The sequence below is a fragment of the Apis laboriosa genome, unplaced genomic scaffold, assembly GCF_014066325.1.
Source record: "Apis laboriosa isolate Shangri-la unplaced genomic scaffold, ASM1406632v1 scaffold35_cov144, whole genome shotgun sequence".
In the NCBI taxonomy this organism is placed as follows: domain Eukaryota; kingdom Metazoa; phylum Arthropoda; class Insecta; order Hymenoptera; family Apidae; genus Apis; species Apis laboriosa.
The window spans coordinates 997,240-1,023,143 of NW_025222966.1; the positions used below are offsets into that span (position 1 = coordinate 997,240).

The 25,904-nt window shown below is 22.0% G+C and overlaps 1 protein-coding gene across 2 annotated transcripts in view; it reads right to left on the bottom strand.

Moving 5' to 3' along the window:
* Positions 1-4,981: 4,981 nt before the first annotated feature.
* LOC122715435 overlaps positions 4,982-25,904 on the bottom strand; it is a 39,717-nt gene continuing 18,794 nt past the window's right edge. The window contains exon 3 of one of the 2 annotated variants that reach the window (XM_043937631.1): positions 4,982-5,495. In XM_043937631.1, the coding sequence (XP_043793566.1) occupies positions 5,306-5,495 (190 nt within the window). In that variant the 3' untranslated portion in view covers positions 4,982-5,305. The remainder of the gene's footprint in view (positions 5,496-25,904) is intronic. The other variant, XR_006346836.1, reaches the window with a different exon arrangement.

The window sequence follows — 25,904 nt, forward strand, 5'->3', positions numbered from 1 at the left end:
AATTAGAATTGTCGACATAAATAAGAATAAAGGTGTGTTAAATAATTCCAAAATTTTTAAATAATAATAAAATTCAAAATTGATCATCTTTTATTATTACAAATAATAAGTAAATTTATTATTCAATGCTTCATATAATTTATAGTTTCACAATTTATAAACTTTCATAGTTTATAAAATTTTTCAAATACAAATGAAATTTTCAATTAAATATAAATAAATTATCAAAGTGTAAAAAGTAATTTTACATGAAAAAAAGAATTGGAATAAATTTTTTTCAATTACTTTTTGAAAATTCATTGTTTAATTTTTTGACAGTAAATATTCAATTTCAATTTTCATAAAAAAAAAAGACATAAGATAAAATTTTATTTTATATTTTTTACTTATTTCTATATATAGAATAATCATCCATCGATAATTCATTTGTATTCAATCAAAAATCAGCCAATTTCACTTGTCAATTTGATTTATTTGAAAACAAAATCTTTAAAAGAATGTATTTTTTTTTAAAATTATTTTTGCATTACCATCAATCATTTATATCATGAATTCAAGGACATCTTATATATCAAGTAGGTACTATATAATAAACAGAGAAAATATATTTAATTATTAATTATTCATTAATCATTAATAAATTCTAGTAAATGTTATACATAAACGTGAATATGTATAGCAAACATAAAAAATATATAGCAACATAAAAAATTTATTCAATTATTCATAATTAAGATTAAAATTTAATTAAGCGTACCAACCATCTGTAATGAACGCGATGACTTCTATTATGTCTGTTCTAATAATTAATCCCGATCTGACATTGTCGATTCGACAGTATCGTGATAAATGCACAGTTCGAATGTTGAAATCTGAAATTTCAACAAGCTCCATTCTCGAGCGAGTGTCTTGACATAATTTAATGAGAAATTAATACTCGCATTTACAATAATGCGAATCCTCTGTCATCCTGAATAATCGAATCAATTCTTACCCTATCAAATGAAATGTTAATCATCAACCATTTTCGATCGCAGTAATCAAATTCTATAATCGATAATAGGTGTTTAATTCAAAGCGATTAAAGTTTCGATTCCGATATATCTCGAATAATAAAGAAAGAATTAAATTATTAAGAAATATATTAAGAATATTAAAATATAATTTCGAATTAATAAAATTAGTCAAAGATTCAATATAAATAAGTATTTATAACTGAGAAAGTGATTTTCATTTTTTTCAAAGATATTTATTGACAAAATTTTTAATAAAAATATATAATATTAATTTCTTATTTTATATTAAAAATTTTTTTAAATTTTCAATCTTTTTAATCTTTATTATCTTTATTATTGAGACTGATAGAAAATAATTACAGTTATTTATAATATTTTAAAAAATTTTTATTTTACACATTTCAATGTACAGTTACATTAACTCGAAACAAGAACACGATTTTTAACACTTGTAAAATCGATAAATGATATTTTAAATTTTTTCTACTTCGAATAATTTACTTGATCAATAATAGATTAATTAAATTAAGAGTATAATTACATATTAAATTTATCGATCGAAATAATTTAATTTTTGCCTCTTTGTTGAATGTTTGACTGAATTTAATGACTTTGGAAATTCTTTGTTTCTATTTGATTCTCGTAGTATAAATACAAATGAGAACAAATTGAAGAATTGAATTTTGATCTTCCATTCTCTTGCAAAAAAAGAGAGAAATACCTATAGTTTTCAACCATTCTCTATCATTCATTCAGATGGTTCTGTAAACGTGGATGTTACAAACTCGATTGTACTAGGTAACTAACTAAGTTCGTTTGAATCCGAGAAAAATTCAAGTCAAAAGACAACATAGGAAAAAAATTTTTTTTTTCAAAATCATGATCAATAATAAAGAATTTTTTAAAATTAATTACATGAAAATGATTATGAATATTTTTAATTAGTACAATTAGTAGGATATTTTAACAGACTTGAATGTTTGAAATTTTTTTATTATTATATAAGAAAATATTTTGTACAATTTAAAAATTTCCAAGAAATTTAAAATTGGTTGATAATTTTTAATTAATCAAGATAAATTTGATTAATAAAATCTTTGACAAAAATTAAAAATTTGACATTTAAACTTTAGAAAAACTATTAGATTTAATTTATTCTATATTATTATATAAATAATATATATAACTACACAATTAAAACCATTTCAAAAAATATTTATCATTATCATGTTATTATGTAAAAAAAAATATAGATTCTTTTAAAGAAAAAAGAAATGTTATAATAAATAATCCTGTATAGTTAGAAGAATGTTTTCATTATTTTTTCATGCAGTTTTAAAAGGAACGATAGATATAAGAGGATCTTAAAAGAACAAGGATCATTAAGAATAGAAGCTAGATTTATCAAAGAAATTCTTGATAGCCCACTGAGACCATCTACGTATATTTTATTCATATCTATTTAAACATAGATGAAGAATAAGGAACGATATCCATATATTGTATTGAAAGAGAAGAAAGGCAAAGCTACATAAGCTTTCCTACTAGTATTGTTAACATACTCAGAATAATTTAATCATAAATATTATTACAGTTGCAAATAGTTTCATGATTAAATCATTGTAATCACTGATATCTTATTTTATTTTCAATCGTCATGAAACATTATAGTAAACTATTACACATAAGGTTTGTACACAATATTTTCATGCATGCATGATTAGTTTAAATGTTGCATGAAAGAAAAAAAAAATATATTTAAGAAGAGAAATTTTCATTAAATATGAAAAATATTTTACATCAGATTTTATGTTGCCCTGTTAAAATTAAATTTGGTCCTTTGATATAAACATGAAATTTTTTAATCCATTATATAATTTTTTTTTAATTCTAGATTTCTATAGATATCCAGTAATTTAAATATTACTTTAATCTTGTATATTTTATTAAATAGATGTTGTATATTTGTATATTGTATATTTTATTAAATAGATATTTTGATATAGTCCATGTACTGTATTAATAAATTTATTAGAAATTTATTAGAAATTTCTTAAATTAATTTATTTTGAAATTAAGTTATTTTTTCCTTGAACAATTAAAATGATGCATTCATATTTTTTTGTTTTACGATTATTGAAAACGATTATGAAAATATTTTTGAAAATTAATATTACATATATATATATTTCATGAAATTTTTTTTAAATACAATTCAATAAATGACAATTCCAGTATTAAAAAAAACATTCTTTTCCTAAAAAAAAAAGATAAAAAAATTTGCATTTTCAATTTATCTTTTCATTCAAAACCAATTTCTTTCATACCACTAATTCGATACATATATAAACGAAAACGATTCACTTAAGTACAAACAGTTCAGATCAACTCAAAACGTTTTTATCTCTATTAGTAATCCCATGCAATTAACCTGCACTCGTTGACCGCGCTTGTATCGCGGTCGAAAATCTTTCAACGGCTCGTCCCCAATCGATAATTCCAACCCCTTGTTCGCAAATGCGATTTTTTTTTTTTTTTTCTCTCATTTTGCCCCGATAAAACAACGATCACGATATTTATCTGAACGTTCCAATCATGATGACGTTGCAACCGGTGAAATTGCAGAAGCGTGAAACGTTTCCACCCCATGTGAATCATTTCCCTCTGCCTCTTTCGTAATTGCACTTAATCGAATATCTAAGCGATTCTGCTCGCTATTTGCGGTCTACGTGACGTGGGATAAAATTGTCAACGCGCGTGCGCGTAGATATACAGGATGTTTGAAAAAAAAATAATTAAATTCCCTTCTTTTTCGATGTTGAGTAAAAAGGGTAAAAAGGGAAAGAAATTATGATTAATCCTTTCATTGATTGGATGAATGGATGATTGTGCAATTAAAATTTTTTATAATTTTATGCGATTATTTGATACGATTGAGTTATACCTTTATGACGAGTAATTATTGTTAAAAAGTAGAGGAAACAAATTGAAGTTATCCGTATTCTGGCAAAGTTATAAAATTAAAGTATTTATTGAAAATTGTAATGATAAATAAAATTAAACAAAAATAATCTTGTAATATGTAAAAAAAAAATACTAAAAAATTACACTAAATTAAGAATTATTTTATATCATAATTATGATAAACATATAAATCATTTTCTAATACATTTTTTATGTGCTTTAAACTGATATACAATGCATTACACAATGCAATTTTTCATTTACAAGTAAAACAAATGATAATATTGCTTATTATATTTATTAATACCTTTATGGATCACTCAATCATATTTTTAAACTTTAATCGCAAATTAATAAAACGTTTGAAAGTATTAAAAGTATTAAAAACATTAAGTATCTGCGTTCAAAAAAAAAAAAAATCAAAAGAAAGAGAAAGCACTTTCTTAGAATAATAGCTATAATATATTTTCTATTGTTAACATTATCTCACTTTCTATTATTTTTTTTATCTTGAAATCTTATTATCTATGAGTTATTGATACTTACATGGAACTGATATAAACTCTTTTATTATATCTTATAGATTGCATCATTGATATACGTACTATAAATACAAATTTTTAATTAGCATTGAAAAAAACTAATGTCGTTTCAAAATTTATTTCAAATTTTATTTAAATTTATTTTTTCCACCACTTTCTATACAATAAATTAACGTTCGATACAAAATTGAAAAAAAATTATTCTCATATCTCTACAAGAGATTTACTTTTATAAAGATTTTCAAATTTTCAAATTATAATCTACAAATAATATATGTAAAAAATATAATATTTTCTACAAAAATGTTGTTCTCTTAGTCAATTTGAATTAAATTATACAATAAAATAAAATATAATTTAAATAAAATATAATTTAATCTGACCAATAATTTAAATAAACCAATATATGAAAATGAAAAATATTTCTTTAACCGATTATATATTTTCTGATAAATATTACTTCATATTATTCAACTCTAAATATAATATATATATATATATATATATATAATTTATATATTAACATACACATTAATTTAATTATTAAAAATAAAATCCAACTATCTTTCATTCACATTATTCGGAAGAAAGCTGTATTTAATTATCTAGATAAGCACCCTACATAAGCATCTTTCATCCTTTTTCTAACCAATCTCTAACCATTTACTACCACGAATATTCATACACAAATTTTTTTCCTACTTTCAAGCATCTTTCATCCCTTTCGTCCCACTCTCTCTAAACATTTTTCTTCCACCACTTTATACAATATATTCGTTATTTTCACACCATTCGCAACCCCTCCGCACGAGTATCATCGTCAGAGATGAGAATCGGCGGAAGAGAGCCATCCATTGTTGCCAACCTTTCCTCATCATCATTGGTCGGCGATTTCTTATCTTCGCGGCACCGTAAGTTCGTGCCCTCCGCGAAGTGCACCCGTTGTCCCAGTTCCGGTGACAATCCGAGTAACCTATGCACACGAGAAACACACACAGATGCTGTGATATTGTACGATCGCTGAAAGCGTTGGCTGCCCTCGAGGCAAGGAGCACACACCCTTCCCACACGATTAATCTGTATCGATATATATGGAGATCCGTATATATATATATATACATATATATACACGAAAGCTGATAATAAAGTTGGTGAACTCGTGTGCTATTATTAAATGTAAGAAAGGGACCTCCATTGTTTTGAACTGACAGGTAAACAGGAGAGGATAATTTTCTTAGATGTATTATTCTATATCTATTTCGTGAAAAATAATATTCTTATTTGTAATGGAATTGAGATAATCGGATAAAGGATAGTTTTTCATCATGAAATGTAAAGTTTCTCTTCTTTTCTGCTCTTTGATGGCGATGTGTGTTTGATCGTTTTTTTTTTTTTTTTTTTTTTAATTTGTTAATTATTTTCGATCCTGTTTCATATAATATACGAGTATATTATATGAAAGTTTCCAACGTCAATATTTTATTTTCTCTGTAATATGTTTGTTTCGTTGTGAGTAGAGATAAGATGCAATTTGGATAATGGAGGTTTTATGCTGTACATTTCATTGCTGAATTCAAAGTAGGTATATAACATTATTCTTTCTTGTCATTAATTCTTTGAAAGAAATAGAGAAAATAATCATTTAGAAAATAATTCTTTTATCATCAAAATTTTTGGAAATTCTGCAACTTGTTAATGACCAATAAATTTTATCAATTACATATTTAATATATGAAACTTATTTTATATAACTTTTAGAATTTATTATAAAATAAAGTTAAGGTCGTGAAAATGCTTTCCTTTCAATATTTCTTTTAGCTCTTTTAGGGAACAGATTATTGGAGAACTAGATGAAAGATGAAAGATGAGTAAAAACTTCCTTGAAAAGACAATTTGATTAACTATATATGACGACAAATTCGAAGACCATTTTACAGAAAGCCATTTTCAAAATTATTGACATATTCTTAAAGAAGATATCAAAAAGATAATCGCAAAAAGTGAAATTCAGTAATTAAATACACAACAATTTTATCACTACGAGTTTCCAGATTTTATTATCAAACCTCTCAAACTTGTTCGATTTATTCGATGATCATTCGATGTAATCGTATTGACATTTCTGACACATCGACGAGGATAAAGAGACGATTAAGGGTATCTGTGAGGCGAAATTCGGTGGTGAATTAATGCTATAAGGATAATCTGAAAATGGATGAAGTGTCTCTGTGCGAATCAAGTTCTTAGAGGGCTTCGTGGCTAAGAGATTGGAGTCGTTAATGGGTTGAACACTTTCGTGCATAAAGACCGTTCTTATAGGTGATTCCAGTGAATTTCGAGGCTCAGTGTAATTAGTGCACCTTAAGTTTAATCGCTTGAAATTGTTGTTAGACGAGGTGGAATTCAGTGAAGAATTTTCTCCAATGAGACGTTATAATAATGCACAGTGTGAATAATAACTTCGATCCTGTTTAATCCTTAATACGCGTCTTTTTATTCGAGGTAAAATTTACAATTTAAGATTATCCTCTTGTTAGAAGATTTTTAAATCTATACAGATTTTTTATTTTTATGATAAAAGAAAATTATTAAAATCAGGAGGATATAAGAATTATTAATTGATCAATTTAATGATAAATTATATAATTGATGATTAATTAATAATAATGTTTCTCATAAATCTGATCAATGTAAATTCTGAAAAATTCTTTTCCCATTACATATGATTTTTAATGTAGCATGAATCGTATACAAATCATTTAATATCATTAAGACATAAAGCTCATTCAAATAAAAGCTTTTCTCGAAAATTTGGAATAGTATCTGTAATAGAAATTTTTATTTAGAAATAATTCAAACAAAATGTACTATTTTTTTATAATAAATGAATAATATAAAATTTGTATTGTAACATATATTTTCATTTTAATCGAAAAATAATATTAAATTATCCATAAATAAATTGTAATTTTTAATAATTTCACATTTCAGAACTTTGTAGAATTATAAATATAATAATCTATATTATAAATTTAGATTTTATATTTATTATTTAATACATTATTTTCAAATGTATATTTATAACAGTATATTTGTTTTCTATATATTTGTTCAATTATTAATTTAATCTGTCTGAAGTACTAATAGAAAAAGAAAGTCATATAATTTTTTAATATACTAGAACAATTAATCAGATATAAATCGTATTTTGTAAAAAACGTAAATCCTTTGATCAAAATTTTGCAAGAGAAAATTTTTCGCGATAACGATGCTTTTAAAAAAAAATTTCATTCTAGAACTTTCAAAAGATTGATTTTTTCTTTTTTATATTTTCGTTTTTTTTTTTACTTTTAAAAAATACGTAATTAAAGAAAATTTTTTAAATTTTCGAAATTTTAAAAATTCACAAAATTATATTAAATCTCTAATTATATTACTAATTATATTAATCTAATTATTAAAAATTTTACTAATCTAATTATATTAAAATCGAAATAGATTTTTCAAATTGATAGAATAAATATGTCAAAAACTAATTAATCTAAAACTATAACTGTTAAAACTATAAATTTGAGTGAATTTTCAAATTAAATAAAATATTTTTTTGCGGGCAATGAATTTTAAATTTGTCTAAATTTATTAATTTAAAATATAGAATTGAAAGTGAAAAAAAAGAAAAATATTATTCAATTAAGCAATATTTAATTAAAATATTTAATTAAAATGTTGTTTAAATTTAAATTTAAAGCATCAGAAAAAGAATATGAAAATTTTAAAAAAATTTTTTCAAATTCACTCCACGAAAATGTAATAAAAATATGTTCATTTTTTCATTTAAATTTAAAACCAAAAAATCTAGACATCCCATCATTTACAGAGAAAATTACGAAATATAACGCATATTATTTAGATACATTTAAAAATTATACGATTTTTATACATTGAAAAAATATATTAATAAATATCGAAAATTGCAGATTTCTATTTCGTTTATTTTTAATAAAAAAAATTTTAATAATAATTTTTTCCAAATCCGAAATTTCTTCTTAAGGATATTAATATATATATATACATTTAGTTTTTTTTTAAATTAAAATTATTCTAAGTAAAAAAAAAAAGAGGGAATTAAAATTTTTTGAATTTTCTTTTTCTCTTCTTTTTCACAGAATCTTTTATAATAAATAAAAAAAAAAGCACTGATATTTTATTTTATTTGCTAATCACCGTTTTGAAAATATAGTATCCCTAAAAAAGTTGAACAATTTATAAGAAATCAAAATTTTTTTCAATAATGAAAACTACAAAAATATAATAAAATAATTTTTATATTTTAAATAAATATACGCAATTTTATCATAAAACTGTAATTAATCGCAGATTATATCCTAATACATCGTCACATCGCATGTTACATCTTCGAATTACGAAATTCGAAATATATACGAAACATAACATTTTAATCTCAACACAGAGTGACCGAAGCTCGAATTCCAATACGTCTCGCTGCTCTCAAATTATCCTCGAAACGTATTTCATCCATCGAAGAAACGGATAATCGATCAAAACGTACCACAGTTTATTTCTCGAAACTAAAAAAAAAAAAAAAAAAGAAAACAAAAAAACAAAAAAAACAAAACAAAAGTAATAATAAAAATAAAAAAAGATAGAACCGATAAAAACCGGGAATTTTCGCGGTAACGCGAAGTGAAAATGCGAGGAGAAAATAAAACGACGAGGTCGGTTACTGGCAATCTATTTCGACCATATAGATGCGAGGATCTGGAGCAACAGGAAGATACGGTGAAAATTTAATCGGACACTATATCGATGGAAAACCGCACGAAAACCGTGGCTCGTGGCAAATCCGATCCGATTATAACGCAAGGATATATACGCTTAGTCATTCGTTATTTCAATTGGCTGTTTTTACGCCCGTCACGAAATCTGCAAGACCGGATTGTTTAACGATTGCTTAACGATCGAGTATTTTTAAAATAAATGATTTTGTGACGATACCATGGAAATTAAGAAAAAATGTAGGAAATATTATTAACGTTTCGAGGAGTTAATCTTGATCTTATTGATTTGATTGAATTATTCTTGATGAAAAATTAATTTTATTACATTCTTTGAATCGTTTGTACCAATTATAATTGTGATGTTGTTGTTTATTTTTCAGGTTTAAAAATAATAATAAATATAAATAATAAAATAATAAAGGTAATAATAATAAAAATAATAAAGGTAATAATAGTTAATATGCATCTAATATTTCTTTTTTTTATATTTTAATTTTGATGTTGAAACTTTTTTAAGTTTCTTATTATATCTTATTATAAGTAAATAAAATTATGGGATTAAATTTGGAAAGAAAACGAGATTAGTATACAAATTTTTAAATAAGTATTACTGTATAATATAATAAAAATTAACAAAAGAAAAAATTGTTGAAAAATTAATTCTACTATGTTATTTTAATTATGTTTGGCATAATCACAACCAATTGATATTCTATTTGATTGTTATTAAATTAAATTTAAGAATAACAGATAAAAATCGTAACTAATATCTAGTTATTTTTTAATCACTTTTATGCCAATGTTTGTTAATATTTGGAAAAAATTCTGATTATAGAGAATTAAATATAAAGCAATTGAAAAATGAAAAAAATTCTTAGATAAACAAATTATTTTGTCTATAGTACTTGAATTAAATTATTTTTTCCAATTAACAGGTTAATTATTTAATATGAAATGATATATGTTCACTGTTAAGCCGAATGATTGGGATTGATTTACAATATAAGTAATATACTATTTTAGAAGTAGTACTGATTGTGAGATTATCAGTATTACACTATTATTCGATTATATCGTGACTGTAACAAATGTCACGTAAAACGAACCATTAAATTAATTCTAAAAGTTTTCAATTAATTTTATCAATGTAAAATTATCAAATTCCAAACATGGCTTTACTAAACGTAAAATACACTTTTCACAAAAATATAACACAGATATATCGACATCAAATATTTTATATAAAAATGGCTGATGAGAGAGATGAAAAGAAATACAGTCAATCCTCTTATAACGCAAAATTAATTTATTCTACGTTGTATCGAAACCGTATTAAGTAATTTCTTAAGTGGATATACAACAAAATATTTCGTCATATAGAAAGAAAAAAACCTACTTTATTGGATGTGATGATATAATTGATCATGATACTTTTAAAATGTATACAAAATAAAGGAGTGTAAAATTATGTAGTTTTGTAAAATTATGTTATATTAGAAAATAATGTAAATTATATTTTATCTGCTTTAACAAATATTGTCTCATTTTTTTCAGCTTTCTTTTTTATTTTTGCATTTTTATTTTAACAAATTTATTTTATTTATATTTTGTATTCTTATAAATGAAATATTTAAACGAATATGTATAAGAAATAAATAAAATAGCAAATAAATAATGCCACACTATAATTATAGATTATCCATTTTCTAAATGTAATTATTTTAATAATCATAAATAGAAAAAAACTTGAGAAATTAAACAAAATTTAAAATACAAAATATAGGCGAATATATTAGAAATATTAAAAATAATGTAATAGAAATATTTATATTATATGAAGATTATCCATGTTTATTAATTCTTTGCTTTACGATTTAATCAAAAAATCAAGAAATATTATTTGATTTTGTTCAAAACTCCATATGCATTATATTAAAATAAAATTATAAAAAAAATATCTAAATCGTCGATATTTTTATAAAATATAATAAAATTAATAATTAATAGTTTTCAAAATTTTTAAAACATCTGTATATTGAAAATCTATAACTTCAATACATTATTATAAACCAAAGAATTAAATAATACAATTAAAAATATTTGTCTTTTAAAATAGTTTTTTAGTTGGAATATTAAATTTTTTTAAAAAGTTAGAATAGTTTTTACAACTAAATCCGCAATGAAAAGTTAAAGAATATATTTTGTATATTTATTTCAGTTGATGCAGAAACGAAACAGATATCGAAAAATGTAAAAATTTATAGATTTTATAGAAAGAGTGATCGAATACTATCTATCAAAGATTATATATATAGAAATTATATTATAAAAATATCATATCAAATAGAATTATCGCAATTTTCGCAAAAATGTTTTTATCAAAATTATACTTTTAAGATGTTATAAAAGGGTTGACTATATTATATTCGACCAATGATAGGAAATGAAATACAAATAATGTAAACGTCACATGTAGAAACGAAATAGAGAAATAAAAAATAGATATATATTTGTAGAAGTTAAATGAATATCCTACATCAAGGGATATTGTTTAATTAAATGCAAATATTTGATGGAATTTAAGGAATAAAAATATAGATAGACGTGAAAAAAAATAACTTTTCGTAATTTTATACTATAATATGTATGTCTCGATAGTCAATCGTAGATTGTGTGCCCCCTTCCTCGAAGATTCTTTAAAACAAAAAAATAGAAAGGACAAAGAAAAATAAGAAAAATACAAAATGTCTTATATACTTTTTACCTGATAAATAAAATAGAAATATAATACTTTACAACTAATTTTTATAACATAGCAAAAATTTTTAATTGTTCATAAGAGTTCATTAAAAATTCGAAATTAACATTTATATATTAACATTAATTAAAAATGTATTAATTAAAAAAATAAAATAAATACTAAAAATATTATATATTATTATATATTTAATATATTTTAGTATATATTATATATATAATATATATTTAGTATATTATTATATACATTATTTATTAATTTTATTTTTTAATTAATACATTTATAATTAATATATTTATATATTTATAATATTTTGCTTATTGTTTCATTTCTTTAAACATCTATTTTCAATTTACTTATTAATTTAAATCTTCCTTCATTTATTCATTCATTTGTTTATTCTTTTAATTTACTTTAAATCTTTAATTTGTTTTAATTTTTTAATTAAATTTTATTTTTAACTTTCTATTCAATTTAATTTATTAATTTATTTCTGTATTCACATAGGCTATTATTATAATTGTTATTCTATAAAATTGTAATATTATACAAAATTTTATAATATGAAAAGATTTATTTTTCCAATCTTAAAACAAGTTTTAAAAATTTATTTATTTATTATAATTTTTAATAAAGATATTGATTGAAATACAGATAGTCTTAGAAAAAGATCAAATATAAAGACTAAAAAGCAATGATTATCGAACTGTGTAATATTATATTAATTATAAATTAATATTCAATAAAATAAATATAATATAAAAATCATTTTTTATTCGTGAAAATTATATCTATTTCAAATTTAATTATGTAATAATATTTAAATTTTATGTAATAATATTAAATTTTTATTATTGTAAAGAAAAATTATTATATGCATTAAAAAGAAAAAGAAAAATGTATTAAAAATAAAAATCCAAAAATTGCTAAATCACTAGCAATTATAAATATATTTGTGGCTAAAAAATATAGTTATTTTTCGCATAAAATGATACTTAAAATATTTTAAATTAAGAATTAATATCATAAAGTCTAATTTTAGTTTGTAAAAATATATATTAATACTAATATATTTACTATCAAATTGTTATGTGCATAAATTAACAATAAAAATCTAAAAATTATTATATTGATCACTGATAAATCTTATTTACTTTATATTTTATATTATTTATTTTTTGCATAAGATTGCATTAAAATATTTTCACATAATAGTTATAAATCAAAAATTAATACTATGAAACAATAAATTTTACTTTAATTAATAAAAATTTATTTTAATTATTATATTTACCGTAAGTAATTATTATCAGGATAAATTACAATAACAGGATAAAAACAATAATCTAAAAATTGATAATAAGAATCTAAAAATTGTTAAAATATTAATTACTATATTCCTAAAATCGATTTTGACACAACTGATAAATTACGAATTTCTTCAAATTTCGCGACGAACGATTGATACTAAATACGAGGCAAATCGCGATCGAGCAATCATTTCTTATCGAACTAATCTCTTTAAAACATCGATATTATATTTTCATTAAATTTTTATAATATAATAAATACTTTATAAATAATTTTTGATCACATATATTTATAAAATTTATTCCATAGTTAACATTTAATATTGTTATCATGTAATATTATTTATTTTATATTATAATATTATAATAATATTATAAATAAATATTATTTATATTTAAATATATTATATTACTATTTATTTATATATTATTATTTATTTTATTTTTTAATTAATATTTATTTATCATTATATTTACTTATTTATTTACATATTTATTTAGTTCAAGTTTTTTTTATTGATTTATTTATCTATTTTTCCATTTATTTTTAGATTTATTTATTTATTTATATTTATGCATATTTATTTATTATATAATTTATTTTCATTCTATTATCATTTGTGTACTTATTCATTTATTTTTTTATTTATGTATTTCCCAAATGTGAGTAATGAAAATATTATGATTTATTGAGATAAATTGTATTTATACTACTATATAAAAAGATATAAAATATCTGCCATAAATATTAGATGTTAGATATTAACTTTGAAATGATAGAAAAAAATTTGTTTTTCAGAAAAATCAAAAAATTTCATATAATGTGGCTTAATGTACTTATAAACTTTAATATTGAAAATAAAAAACCATATTTATATTCTTAAATCGTAGAGTATACCTTCACAAGTATTAGCCGACACATTTTATTTTTTATAAAAAAAAAATCTAAATTAATCTATTACATTAATCTAATTTACAATTTATATTGTTATATTGTTAAAACATTTAATAAATATAAATAAATATATATAATAAATATATAAATATATATAAATGCAATTTGTTTTAATAAATCACAATCTATTGTAAATGTTTAACATATTTTCCATTCAAATTATTTTTCATTTTTATTACTCACTATATTACATTATACAAAAATACATATAAATGTTTTCCCTTGAATGTCTGAAAAATATGCTGAAACGTTCCCCTCGTTTCTGATTCAGCAAAAAATTATAATAATTGTGTTTTACATATGAAAAAAAATATAATTTGTCGTACTCTCATTAAAAGTTTCGTTTATTCTGCAAAATATAACGAAAAAAAAAAAAAAAAAGAAATAAATTATCAAAATTTAAAAATTTAATAAAAATTACAAAATACAAAAATAACTTCCAAATTTACATTATCGATCAAAATTACCGAGTGTAAACATTTTGACTTTTCATATTCAAAAAAAAAAAATGAAAAAAAAAATCTCAGCTTCTTTCATTTCCAGCAATGATTCAGAAACGAAAGATCAGTAGTTTAAACGACATCGTTGAATTAATAAGCGTTCTTAGTCATAAATGAAATACTATGAAAGCAACAAAAATCAAGCTATTTAAGGATACATCGTTAAAAAAAAAAAAACATCAATACAAATTTTAACGAAAAGACGAAAAATAAAAGATAATTAAAAAAAATACAATGAGGCAGCGACGAAAAATATATATGGCTGTGTTGACTAATGACATTGATAATATCATTACGAAAATTCCAACTAAAAATATCAACGTATTTCCACACGATTACATAATTATCATATAATTATTGCAACGAGTTTAATAATATAATACAAATGAAATTTTACATGAAAATTTTACAAATTATATCTGGAATGCAAAAATAATCTCAAATCTAAAAATATCTAATTACGTCAATTAAATATTATTAATGATTATAATATGATTATAATATTAAAAAAATTATACTAATGCAAAATTTATAATTATAGAAATGGTAAATAAATTTTTTTTAATATACTTCTTAGATATTGCCAGGATTAGTGGATTAAATGTATGATATTTCCAAATATAATATAATATATTTCCAATATAATATCTATAAAATATTTTATTGATCAAGCGTAACTTAAAATAAAATTAAAAATATAAAGGACAATTTTTCTATATATTTTCGACTAAACATATTCGAGTAAAAATGTATGCTATTCTCTATAATGATACTATATGATATCTCTCATATATGAAGAAATTTATAAAACATTATGAAAATCAATTATGAATAATTTTCTCTTTTTAATATCTTTAATCATCATAATAAATTAGAATAAATTAAGAATAAATTGTTTATTAAGAGAAAAACCAGATATATTTTTCACAAAAATAATATAATATTGACTAGAAAATATCAGATGTTTCGTATAAACAGTCATAGAAACTGTTGGAGATACACACGAGCATAATATTTAATGTGATTCCAATAGATAATTATAATAATAAAAGTAACAAATAATATGCAAGTATTAATTTAAAACCACGAAGAAAAATTTTGAAAAATTCAATAAAAACTGTTTTTATCGTTTAACAATAATATTTTTTTTTAAAAAATTACATTTTCTGCAAATTCTCATGACTTTTCAATATAAAATTAATTAAATTATGTATAATTATTAGTAATATAATAATCTCAAACATAAAATTCAATCTTGTTAATGTTCATTCATGGCCAAAAATGATCATAGGTATTCAAAAAATTCGAACTATTCGCAATCTTTCATATTTTTAGTAAAATCTAATAGTTTAAACAATAATAATTTTTATTAATAATAATTTTTATTAATTACTATGTTTTATTAATTTACTTTTTTATTAATTATTAAAGTACACGTGCATGCATATTAATAATTTTCTCCTATTTTATTTTAATTACAGCCCATATTCTTTCTTGTTTTATTTTCTTTTATTTTTTATGTTTTATTATTTATGATATCATTCGATCTTGAATCGTTTATCATGCATAGTAATTTCATAACTCATTCATAGTTCTACAATAAAAGATATTAAAATTATAAATCTATCATATATAATTAATTATTAAAATTTGCAATTCAAATTCCTTTCAAAAATTTCATTAAAAACACAAAAAAATATTGAAAAGCAGTCTTTTTAGCAATCTAATTATAAAACAAACGTTTTACCAAATTATTCATTTAAGAGTTAAAATTCTGTATCAACGTTACGTATTCGAATTCGACATAATTACGACGAGATGCTATTAAAATTGAGTCGTACATTATTTAACAAAAAAAAAAAAATTTTGTAAACCAATGCTATTATTCAAGAGGGCTGATGATCGTGAATATCAATTGTACACACTCGCGCACCGTTCCATTCCAGAAATTGATTCGAATTCATGTGCATGCAATAAAATCCTCTGGCAATCTCCATGTCGAAAAAGCAGCAGGAAGGAGTTTCATTAACCGATAACGGTCGATGTGGGATTCGAACGACCCCAGAATACCTCGACTTCCCTAACTCTACATTTCACCTCGTGAATATTCATTCGAATTAACGTTCACACGGCCGGCAACCATTCTCTCTCCTTTGTTATTCAATAAACGTCTAAAAAAAAAAAAAAAAAAAATGCACGCCCTCATTGGGATAAAAGGTTTCCGGGTTCTCGAAAGCTTTATTCGATCGAATGGACTTTCGACTCGAATCCACGATTGTCCACAAGGAATTAAGAGATGAGGAATAGAATAATTTCGAATAAATAGCGTGAAATTTATAAAAAAAAAAAGAAAAAGAAGTGTCATAAAATGAATTAAATTATTATTGATAATTGAAAATTTACTGATTTTATTCTCTAAAGTGATACAGTTAATACAATAAGATAATGATAAGATAATACGAACCACATACGAAAAGATTAATGGACACATATTTTTTTTTATCGATTATTATTTATATTGAAAAGATAGAAATAAAATTATAAAATTTGAATTGGAAACATATTTTTTAAAACATATTTGAATATCTTGAAAATCAGAGATATCATCAAGATTTCAAGATAAAAATCAGTTTCTTTGCTCCCCTGTGTAAATCGATAATGATATTGCATTTACTCTATGAAAGAGTTGAGTGCAAACAATCCTTTCATAATACAGTTTCATGTTGCATCGAAATCGTGTTAAGTGATTTAAGATATTTAAAAATTTAGGATTAATAAAAATCAAGCGAATATGTTGGAAATATTAACGAAAATAATATAATAAAAACATTCGTATTATGTGAGAATTGTCCAAATTTATCAATTCCTTATTTTATAATTTAATTTCCAAAAATAAAATTGTAAAAAAATATATTCAAAATTTTCGTAGATATTTTTATAAGATATAATAAAATTTACGATAAATAGCTTTAAAAATTTATTGACATCTGATATACATCATTAAAAGACAAACCAGTTGAACATATAATATAAGAAGATTGCATAACCAATTCTAAGTTAAACTATATTATTTGACTTTTAGAATATCCTGTAAGATACATGCATAATGTGATTTAAAATAATTTTTCAGATTACTTTTCAAAATAACATAATTTAATACGAAATGTAAATGAAATATGCTTTCTCGTATGCCGAGTGAAACGAATTCATGCAATTTGCATATATACTATCTGCATGTTGTCGAGAACACTGTTTAATAAAACAGTATCGAAAATATCGATAGGAAAATTTGGTCAAATTAATGCAATTCTGTCGTGACTTGAAAAATATTCATAATTATTTTGATTATATTATTGTTGTGTGTTTACAATTTGATTTATTAATAAGAGAAAATAGTTGAATCATGTATGGAAAACATTTGTAACAATAAACTCGAAACAGCTAATTTATATCATTGATAAAAATGATCAAAGGGTATTCCGTTAGAGAGACAATTACAATTTAACATTTTTATTGATTTTATTATTTGTGTTGCATCGTGTAAAATCATCTTGTTGTTGTTGTGAAAATATTAATAAACGTATACGTTATTTGTTTCATTTTTCATTTTTAGTAATTGGTTTTAACTTTTATAATAATTAATTAATAATTAATAAGAATTAATTAATAGAAATGATCGATGATAAAATCGATCAAAAAATTGATCAAAATACATTTAATCTGGACACAGGGATATACCTTATTTCTAAATAATCTATCAACCCTTTCTAACATTTCTGTCCAAAAATTTAAACTAACCAAAGAAATTTAAATGGCACACTCTGCATATGTATATAAAAAATTGAATTTTCGACGAAGATATGAAATTAAATTTTCCAATTCGATTCGTTTTAAAAATCAAACAAAAAACAGCATCGTTTGAACTAATTATGACTAATTTCTACAAGTTTAAATCACAAAAATTAATTGGAAAACTAATTGGAAAACTATTCGATATCAAAATTGCTTTCCTAATGTTGGACAGAAGAATTGGCACGATACGAATTCACGATACATCCTCCAAAATCTAATTTAAAAAAACCTTCACATCTTGGTATATAATTTTCTCCAATTAACCGCTAATTAATTCGCAAAGTATTCGCAATTAAGATATTACCGTACGAACGAGTTAACATGAGAACGAAAATTCTCGGTATTTTGATCCTTGACCTTTCGCGAGGCAAAATGTATCCACGAATCGCGAAAAGAGCTGCATTAATTTCATTATGAATGGAGGAGGTCAAGGAAGATTCGTTGGTAAAGAAAAAAAAAAAAAAAAAAGAAAGAAAAGGAGAAGGAAAGGAAAACAATGCGATAGAAGTAAAAGTTACTTATTATTAATGAAATTTAATTCTGTGGAAAAAAAGAAAATCAAACGAGGAGAGGAGAAAGACAAAAAATGGGAAGGGTGACGTGTCCAACCGGAAATTATAAGAAAACTCTCTTCCTTCGTTCCTTCTTAAACTCAATTTCTAGGGAAAAGAAATATCCTAATGATATATTATATTCACAAAGAAACGATTCTGATGGATCCTTCTTCTTGTCTTTCACAGAAATTAATTTACTTCGAAAACAAATGTATACAGTTCGTTGCCATTTTTAAATTTTAACGCAACGAAAGATTGCAGTATTCCTTGCTCGTTTCTGAGTTCGATTATTGAGATATTATAATTGTGAAGAACATTGGCTGATAAGAAATATTCATTTAAAGATAAATACGTGAACAAAGATCATGAATATTATTTAAGTAGAATATTTGAGCATTGGATGATCTGAATGATACATTTTTGATATATTTTATTTGATTAAATGTTACCTTCAAACAAATGATTATATTTTAATTTATTTAAACGAACAAATGATTTTTCTTCCAATTATTTTATCATTCGAATGTAATTCATGAAATAATCTTTTTTTGAATTAACTTGATTAGAAAGTTATTTAAAAATGATATATTTAATTTATAATCAATGTATCCTTTACAGATGTTTACAGAGTAATTCAAAAGCAGATTTAAAATTTAATAATTTCTTATATACAATATAATACAAATATTATTGTTTATTTATTATAATTAAACTATGATGCGTTACAATATATTGTACTATAATGCAAAGAGCTAATAACATATTCTTATTGTATTATAAATTATAACATTCCAATTAAGAATCATAAATTTAGCACGGAAAAATATATTTCATTTTAATGGTTTTTTATATTAAAAAAAAAAAATCAACTTGAAAGTAATTATTCCTAACCTATAAAATCTACATTCCGTTTAAACCTATCAAATAAAAAAACCAAAGCTTGAAATCGTTATTGAAGTAAAAGATGCGAAACAATTGGAAAAAAGAAAAGATTAAATCGACTAGAGTTGTTATATTTCTTCGACGATATCTTTTGCGACGACAGCACGAATGATGAAAGAGAGATAAGGAAAGCTTCGTTTTACGCCTCGTATTGCAAAGGTCCCGGCTAAGAAATCATTTTCACTCGGAGTGATCACAATGAGAACGCGTGAAAGAAGGTATGAAAGGTGAGCAAACCGTGTGCCGGCCGTTGAAGGAAAGCTCAATCAGAAAAGCTGCGACCCATTTAGAAATTCCCAACAGTGCTTTTGTATACGGTTCGTCGTCTTTGTGCCGGACTTTCAGTTAACAGATTCTCTGTGAAACAAAGTCAACCCTGCTGGCGCGAAGTCATCATCAGGAGAGAGAGAAAAAAAAAAAAAAAAAATTCTTTGTGTCTGCTGGTAAATAAAAGCTTGGATCAATCAATGAATGAATGTTGCGACGAAAGATGTGTATAGAGTAGTTTTTCAACTTGTAGGTCACGACTCGATATAATTTTTTAATGGGTCGCGAAATAATTGATGCTCACTTTGATCGACTTAAATCGTGTCCAAATACGCATAATTTTATTTATTAACGTGATATAACAGTTTTGATAAAGTTTTTGAAAATTTTGTGTTATAATTAGATAAATATAAATTTATAAATATTTAATTGAAATGTTTGGATCGTTGAATCGTTATATACGCGTCAAGTATGTTGGTTATGTAGAAAAAAAGATTAAGACAAAAATGCAAAAGATTGATAAAAATGCAAAAATAAGTTAGAAATATGAATTCTATTTATTCGTTTGAAACCTCGTTATTAAGAAAATGAAGTTTGAAAATTTGATAAATACATGTGAACTTGGTTAATTTTTATTTAAATATCAAATTATTTTATATGCAAAAATAAGATAAAAATGGAATACAATTCTTTTGAATTAACTGTGATTAATTCTTGTTTGAATATATTCATATTTTAATTTCTTCATAAAAAAGGACTTAAATAAAAAAATGTCGATTGAAAAAAATCTATATAATGTGTTAATAATATGTTCACATATTTTACAACAAAACAAAAGTTTGTTGTTAACTAAACTTGATAATATTTATAAAGTTGCAAACAGTTAATCCTTTGATCACGTATATGGTTGAAGAATGAATCACTTTTTTCAATATTTTATATTCTATATTCATAGAACAAATAAGTTTAATATAGAATATTCAATTTAGTTAAACCGTTTATTGAGAGAAAAATATCCATTCGATAATATAATTACTCTTTGAATTAATTATTATAATCTTTCAATCAATTTAAATAAAAAATCTTCTTTGTTTAATAAATTTTATATCAATTTTATATATAGTTTCAAAAAGTTTTAAATTACATGGAACTGAAAAACTTTTAAGCATGAAAACAAGTATTTTAATTTCATACACCTACGTTTATTATTATATTTATTAATTTTTGAAATTCTTTTGAAACTTTGGAATTTTTTAATTTAACTTTGCCTAAAGAAGTTGACAACAAAATTTGATTATTCAAACAAAATTTCATGTATAAAATCAAATTTTTGATTTTTAATAATTTTAATAAGTTTTATTTTAATAAGTTATTATAATAAATTTCATTAATTATATTATTATTGTATAATAATAATAAATAATATTGAAATTATTATTGTTTAACTATTAATAAATATCTATAATTTTATTAAAGAATAATGATTCAAATCAATCATTAAATGATTCAATGACTTTAAATGAAAATAATATATTCAGATTCATTATTTGTTATTGTTATATTACATTAGTATACATATCACGTTTAATGAATAAATTATCACGTTTTTCTATACATAGAAATAAATAGAATTTTCAAAATTTGCTATACATGCATATTCAATGATCTTTAATATTCTTATTTCTTCGAAATCAAAATACATTTATATATAAATTGTATAATTTGCATGTCTAGTTTATGTTTATTTCGTAGAATATCAATTCACTTATTAATAATATTTCACTTTTTGGAACTGAATTATCCTGAAAATCAAATTTTTAATTCATTTATTTCTCTTATTCGATAAGTATAGAAATTTCGAAAATTTTATTTGTATCAGTCACACCATTCCATTTCGCACATTGATGAATATTTGTAACGATAAAACTTTACGAGAGAGGTAATTCTGGCAATAAGATAAACATGAAATTGAAAAATAGGTGGTCCTCAATCAGTGCCATTATTCTCGTATCGATGTAATTCTCAAAGTTGCTCGATAACGAAAATTTATAGATATGTATACAGTACTCTAGTGAACTGGATGGAATGGACAACTAAATGCACTGATTCTACATTCAATAATAATAAATTAAAATGAAAGGATAAAATTTTTTCGAATTTTTTTGAAGCTTTGTTTTTTGAGTAAATAAATTCGAAAATTTTTTGAATACAAATAAAATTGACTGATTTGCCAATTAGATACGAAAATAAAATATCCATAGAAAGCTATACGCGAAAATAAGCAAAAAATATAAGAAAAAATTTTATCGTTTAAATTTTTATTTTTTAAAAAAAATCGAAACGAAAAATAAATAGTCGATATATAATCGATTTTTTAAATAAACAAAATTTATTTATCTTCATTTTATTCGTAGTCAAATTGAAAATTAATTACTCGAAAAATTTTTAAATTTGATTTACTCGAAAACAAAGCTTGAAATTTTTTTTTTCTAATGGAATCATTAAATTAGTCCAGATTCGTGAGACACCCTATATATGTAATATGCAGGTGAGGCTTGTGAAACGAATGATTATATATCTGCGTAGGAGATTCTTATTAACTACAATAATTCTATACATAACTGTTATTAATTTGTTTATTCCGTTCGTATTTTGCAAGATCATTATAATCAAGGTTGATTACGTGAATAGTTTTAATGTTCGTTTCGAAACGTATCGAACGAAGATTAAATATGTATACATGTTAATTTCCGATAGGAAAATGAGAAAATATGAGACTTCTAAAACCAGGTTACAGCATATGATTGAATAAAACTTCGTAATTTTATAACATATCCAATTTTGAAATTAATATTTATCATTAGATTAATTATATTAATTTCAAATTTCTTAAAAAAGTTCTTTAAAAAAACTGGACGAAATATATTTTAAAAAGAAATTTCGATAAAATTATTATATATTCAAAAAATTTAAAATAAAGATTAATAAATAATTTATCAAATATAAGTAGATATAAATGTTCGATTTAAATCATAATTTTCTATGTGTTTATGAAATGAATGAATTACATGTATTGTAGATAAAAAGTTGATTATCATAATAACGCTTTAATATACGATATTTATTCGATAATTACATCGAGTGATTATAATGAAATTGATCAAATAAATATATAAAAATTATATAAACCATTATTTATTATAAAAAACATTTCAATAAAAAATGATATATCGTTTTACATCAATCTTCACTAAATTTTATGTAATGTACATAAAATTAATATTAAAATAAATATTTATAAATGAAAATGAAACGAGTAATAGCTGGTAATAATGGTATTTATAAAACTTTTTATATCATATTAACTTTTAAATAATTTCAGAAATTAATTTATTCATATTTTTTTTATATTAATGTTTTTTTTATACTTATATTTAATTAAACAAAGTTTATTCATAATGTTTAACTATTTTTTAAATCATGTAATTTAAAAATTACATGACATAATTGTGCCATAATTTTTTATTATGAGAATAATTTAGAATAATATTTAAATCTTTTATATTTTATTATATTATATTATATACATATATATTACTTCAAAAAAATATTTTATATAAAATTCACTTCTATTGCAAAAGATAATATTTTATTATTTCTATATTATTTAAAAAATATCTTAAGATTGAGATTTTTTATTTCAAGGGGAAAAAATTTTGATTAAATTTTTCTGAAACAAAATTTTATTTTCGTTGAAAAAAGTTTCAAGCATTTCATAAATATTAAATTAAATACATTAAATTTTAGAATACATAAATATTTAAAAATTTTTTTAAATTTATTCAAAACTTAGATCAAATTCAATAAAAAATCAAATTCAGGAACAAATAATCCACCATTATGTTCATGGGTCAATTTTTATGAAAAAAAAAAATTCCATTAATAATAGTTAATATTCTAAATCCAATAATTTTTCTAAATTTACAATCATGTCCTGACTATACAACCAATTTCAAATATCATTTATTCATGTCAATATTACTTAATATTCAATAATCCTTTCATGAATCATAAGAATACAACTTGTATAGAAAAAAAATATAGGAAATCAATTATTATTAAACTTTTAAGACTCATAACGATAAATGTGTGCGGAAAATACGTCGTCAAAATAAATCTATGTTCTATATTCCATTGTGAAAAAATAGAATCAATCATAAAATAGGAACATTATACAAAAGGATAAAATAAGAGATGTACAATAATTGTTATAATTTGATCCTTGAATAAATTTGAATAATTCTAAAACATTTATAAAAATCTATAATTTAATATGAAATGTTTGAAACTATTTCAATAAAAATCTATTTTCATATAACTTTAAAAAATAAATCTTATTATTTTCTTTAAAAATTTAAAATTCTTAATCAAACACAAAGAATTCAAATCGTTTTGAAAAAAAATATCTTTTAAATAAAATATCTACCATTATTACAAATGATAATAAGATAATTAAGATGATTATTTACAAAAAAATATCACTTTTCAATCTTAATTATTTTTCAATATAATGGTCAAAGTCATTACTTAATTATGTTTTGAAAATTTTATTTGGCGATAATTTAAAAAATTATTAACAAAAACTTGTTTCTTTGAAATAGTTTAGATTAAGTTAGCTTAAATTTTTTCAGATTTATTACGGATAATTAAAAACTAGTTCAAATTCAATACATAAAATATTAAATTAGCTAACCTAAGTTAACCTAACTTAAATGAGTTAGTTAAGTTAAAGTTTATTTAATTTTGATTTGAGGTGAAATTTAAACTAGAATTAATATAAATTAATTAGTGTTAAACAAAAATTTATTTAATTTATGATTTGAGTTAAATTAGATTAAATTAATACATTTTTATTAAGAATAACTACCAAATAAATTTATCTTCACTATTCAGTAATGGTTTTGACAAAATATTAAAAAATAATCGAGATCAAAAGATTTATCTCTTTAATAAATATTTATCAATATTCTTCTTAATTATATTTGATTTATCTTTTCGACAAATATTTATCAATGTTCTTCTTAATCATATTTTGGATTTGATGGAAAATAAACAAATATATATTTTTATTAATAAATAAATTTTATACGTAACATTCATTTTTTTTATTCATTTGTAACATTATATTTACAAAAATCACATTTGCAAAATTGATTTTTATCGTTTACGGACATTGGTTTTCATCCTATCAGATTTCGATTGCGGAGCAACTTGCTAAATTTTCGGGCAGAGAAAACAGTAACTTTATCCTAATTTTATCGCGAGAAAGTTTCAACAAACACCGCAAGCTTCCCACCAAATTATCATATGTTTTACATAATTCCAGTTATAAATTCGAGCATGTTATATTCTAGCGTGCATAATTTTCGAACCAGGGAGAATAAA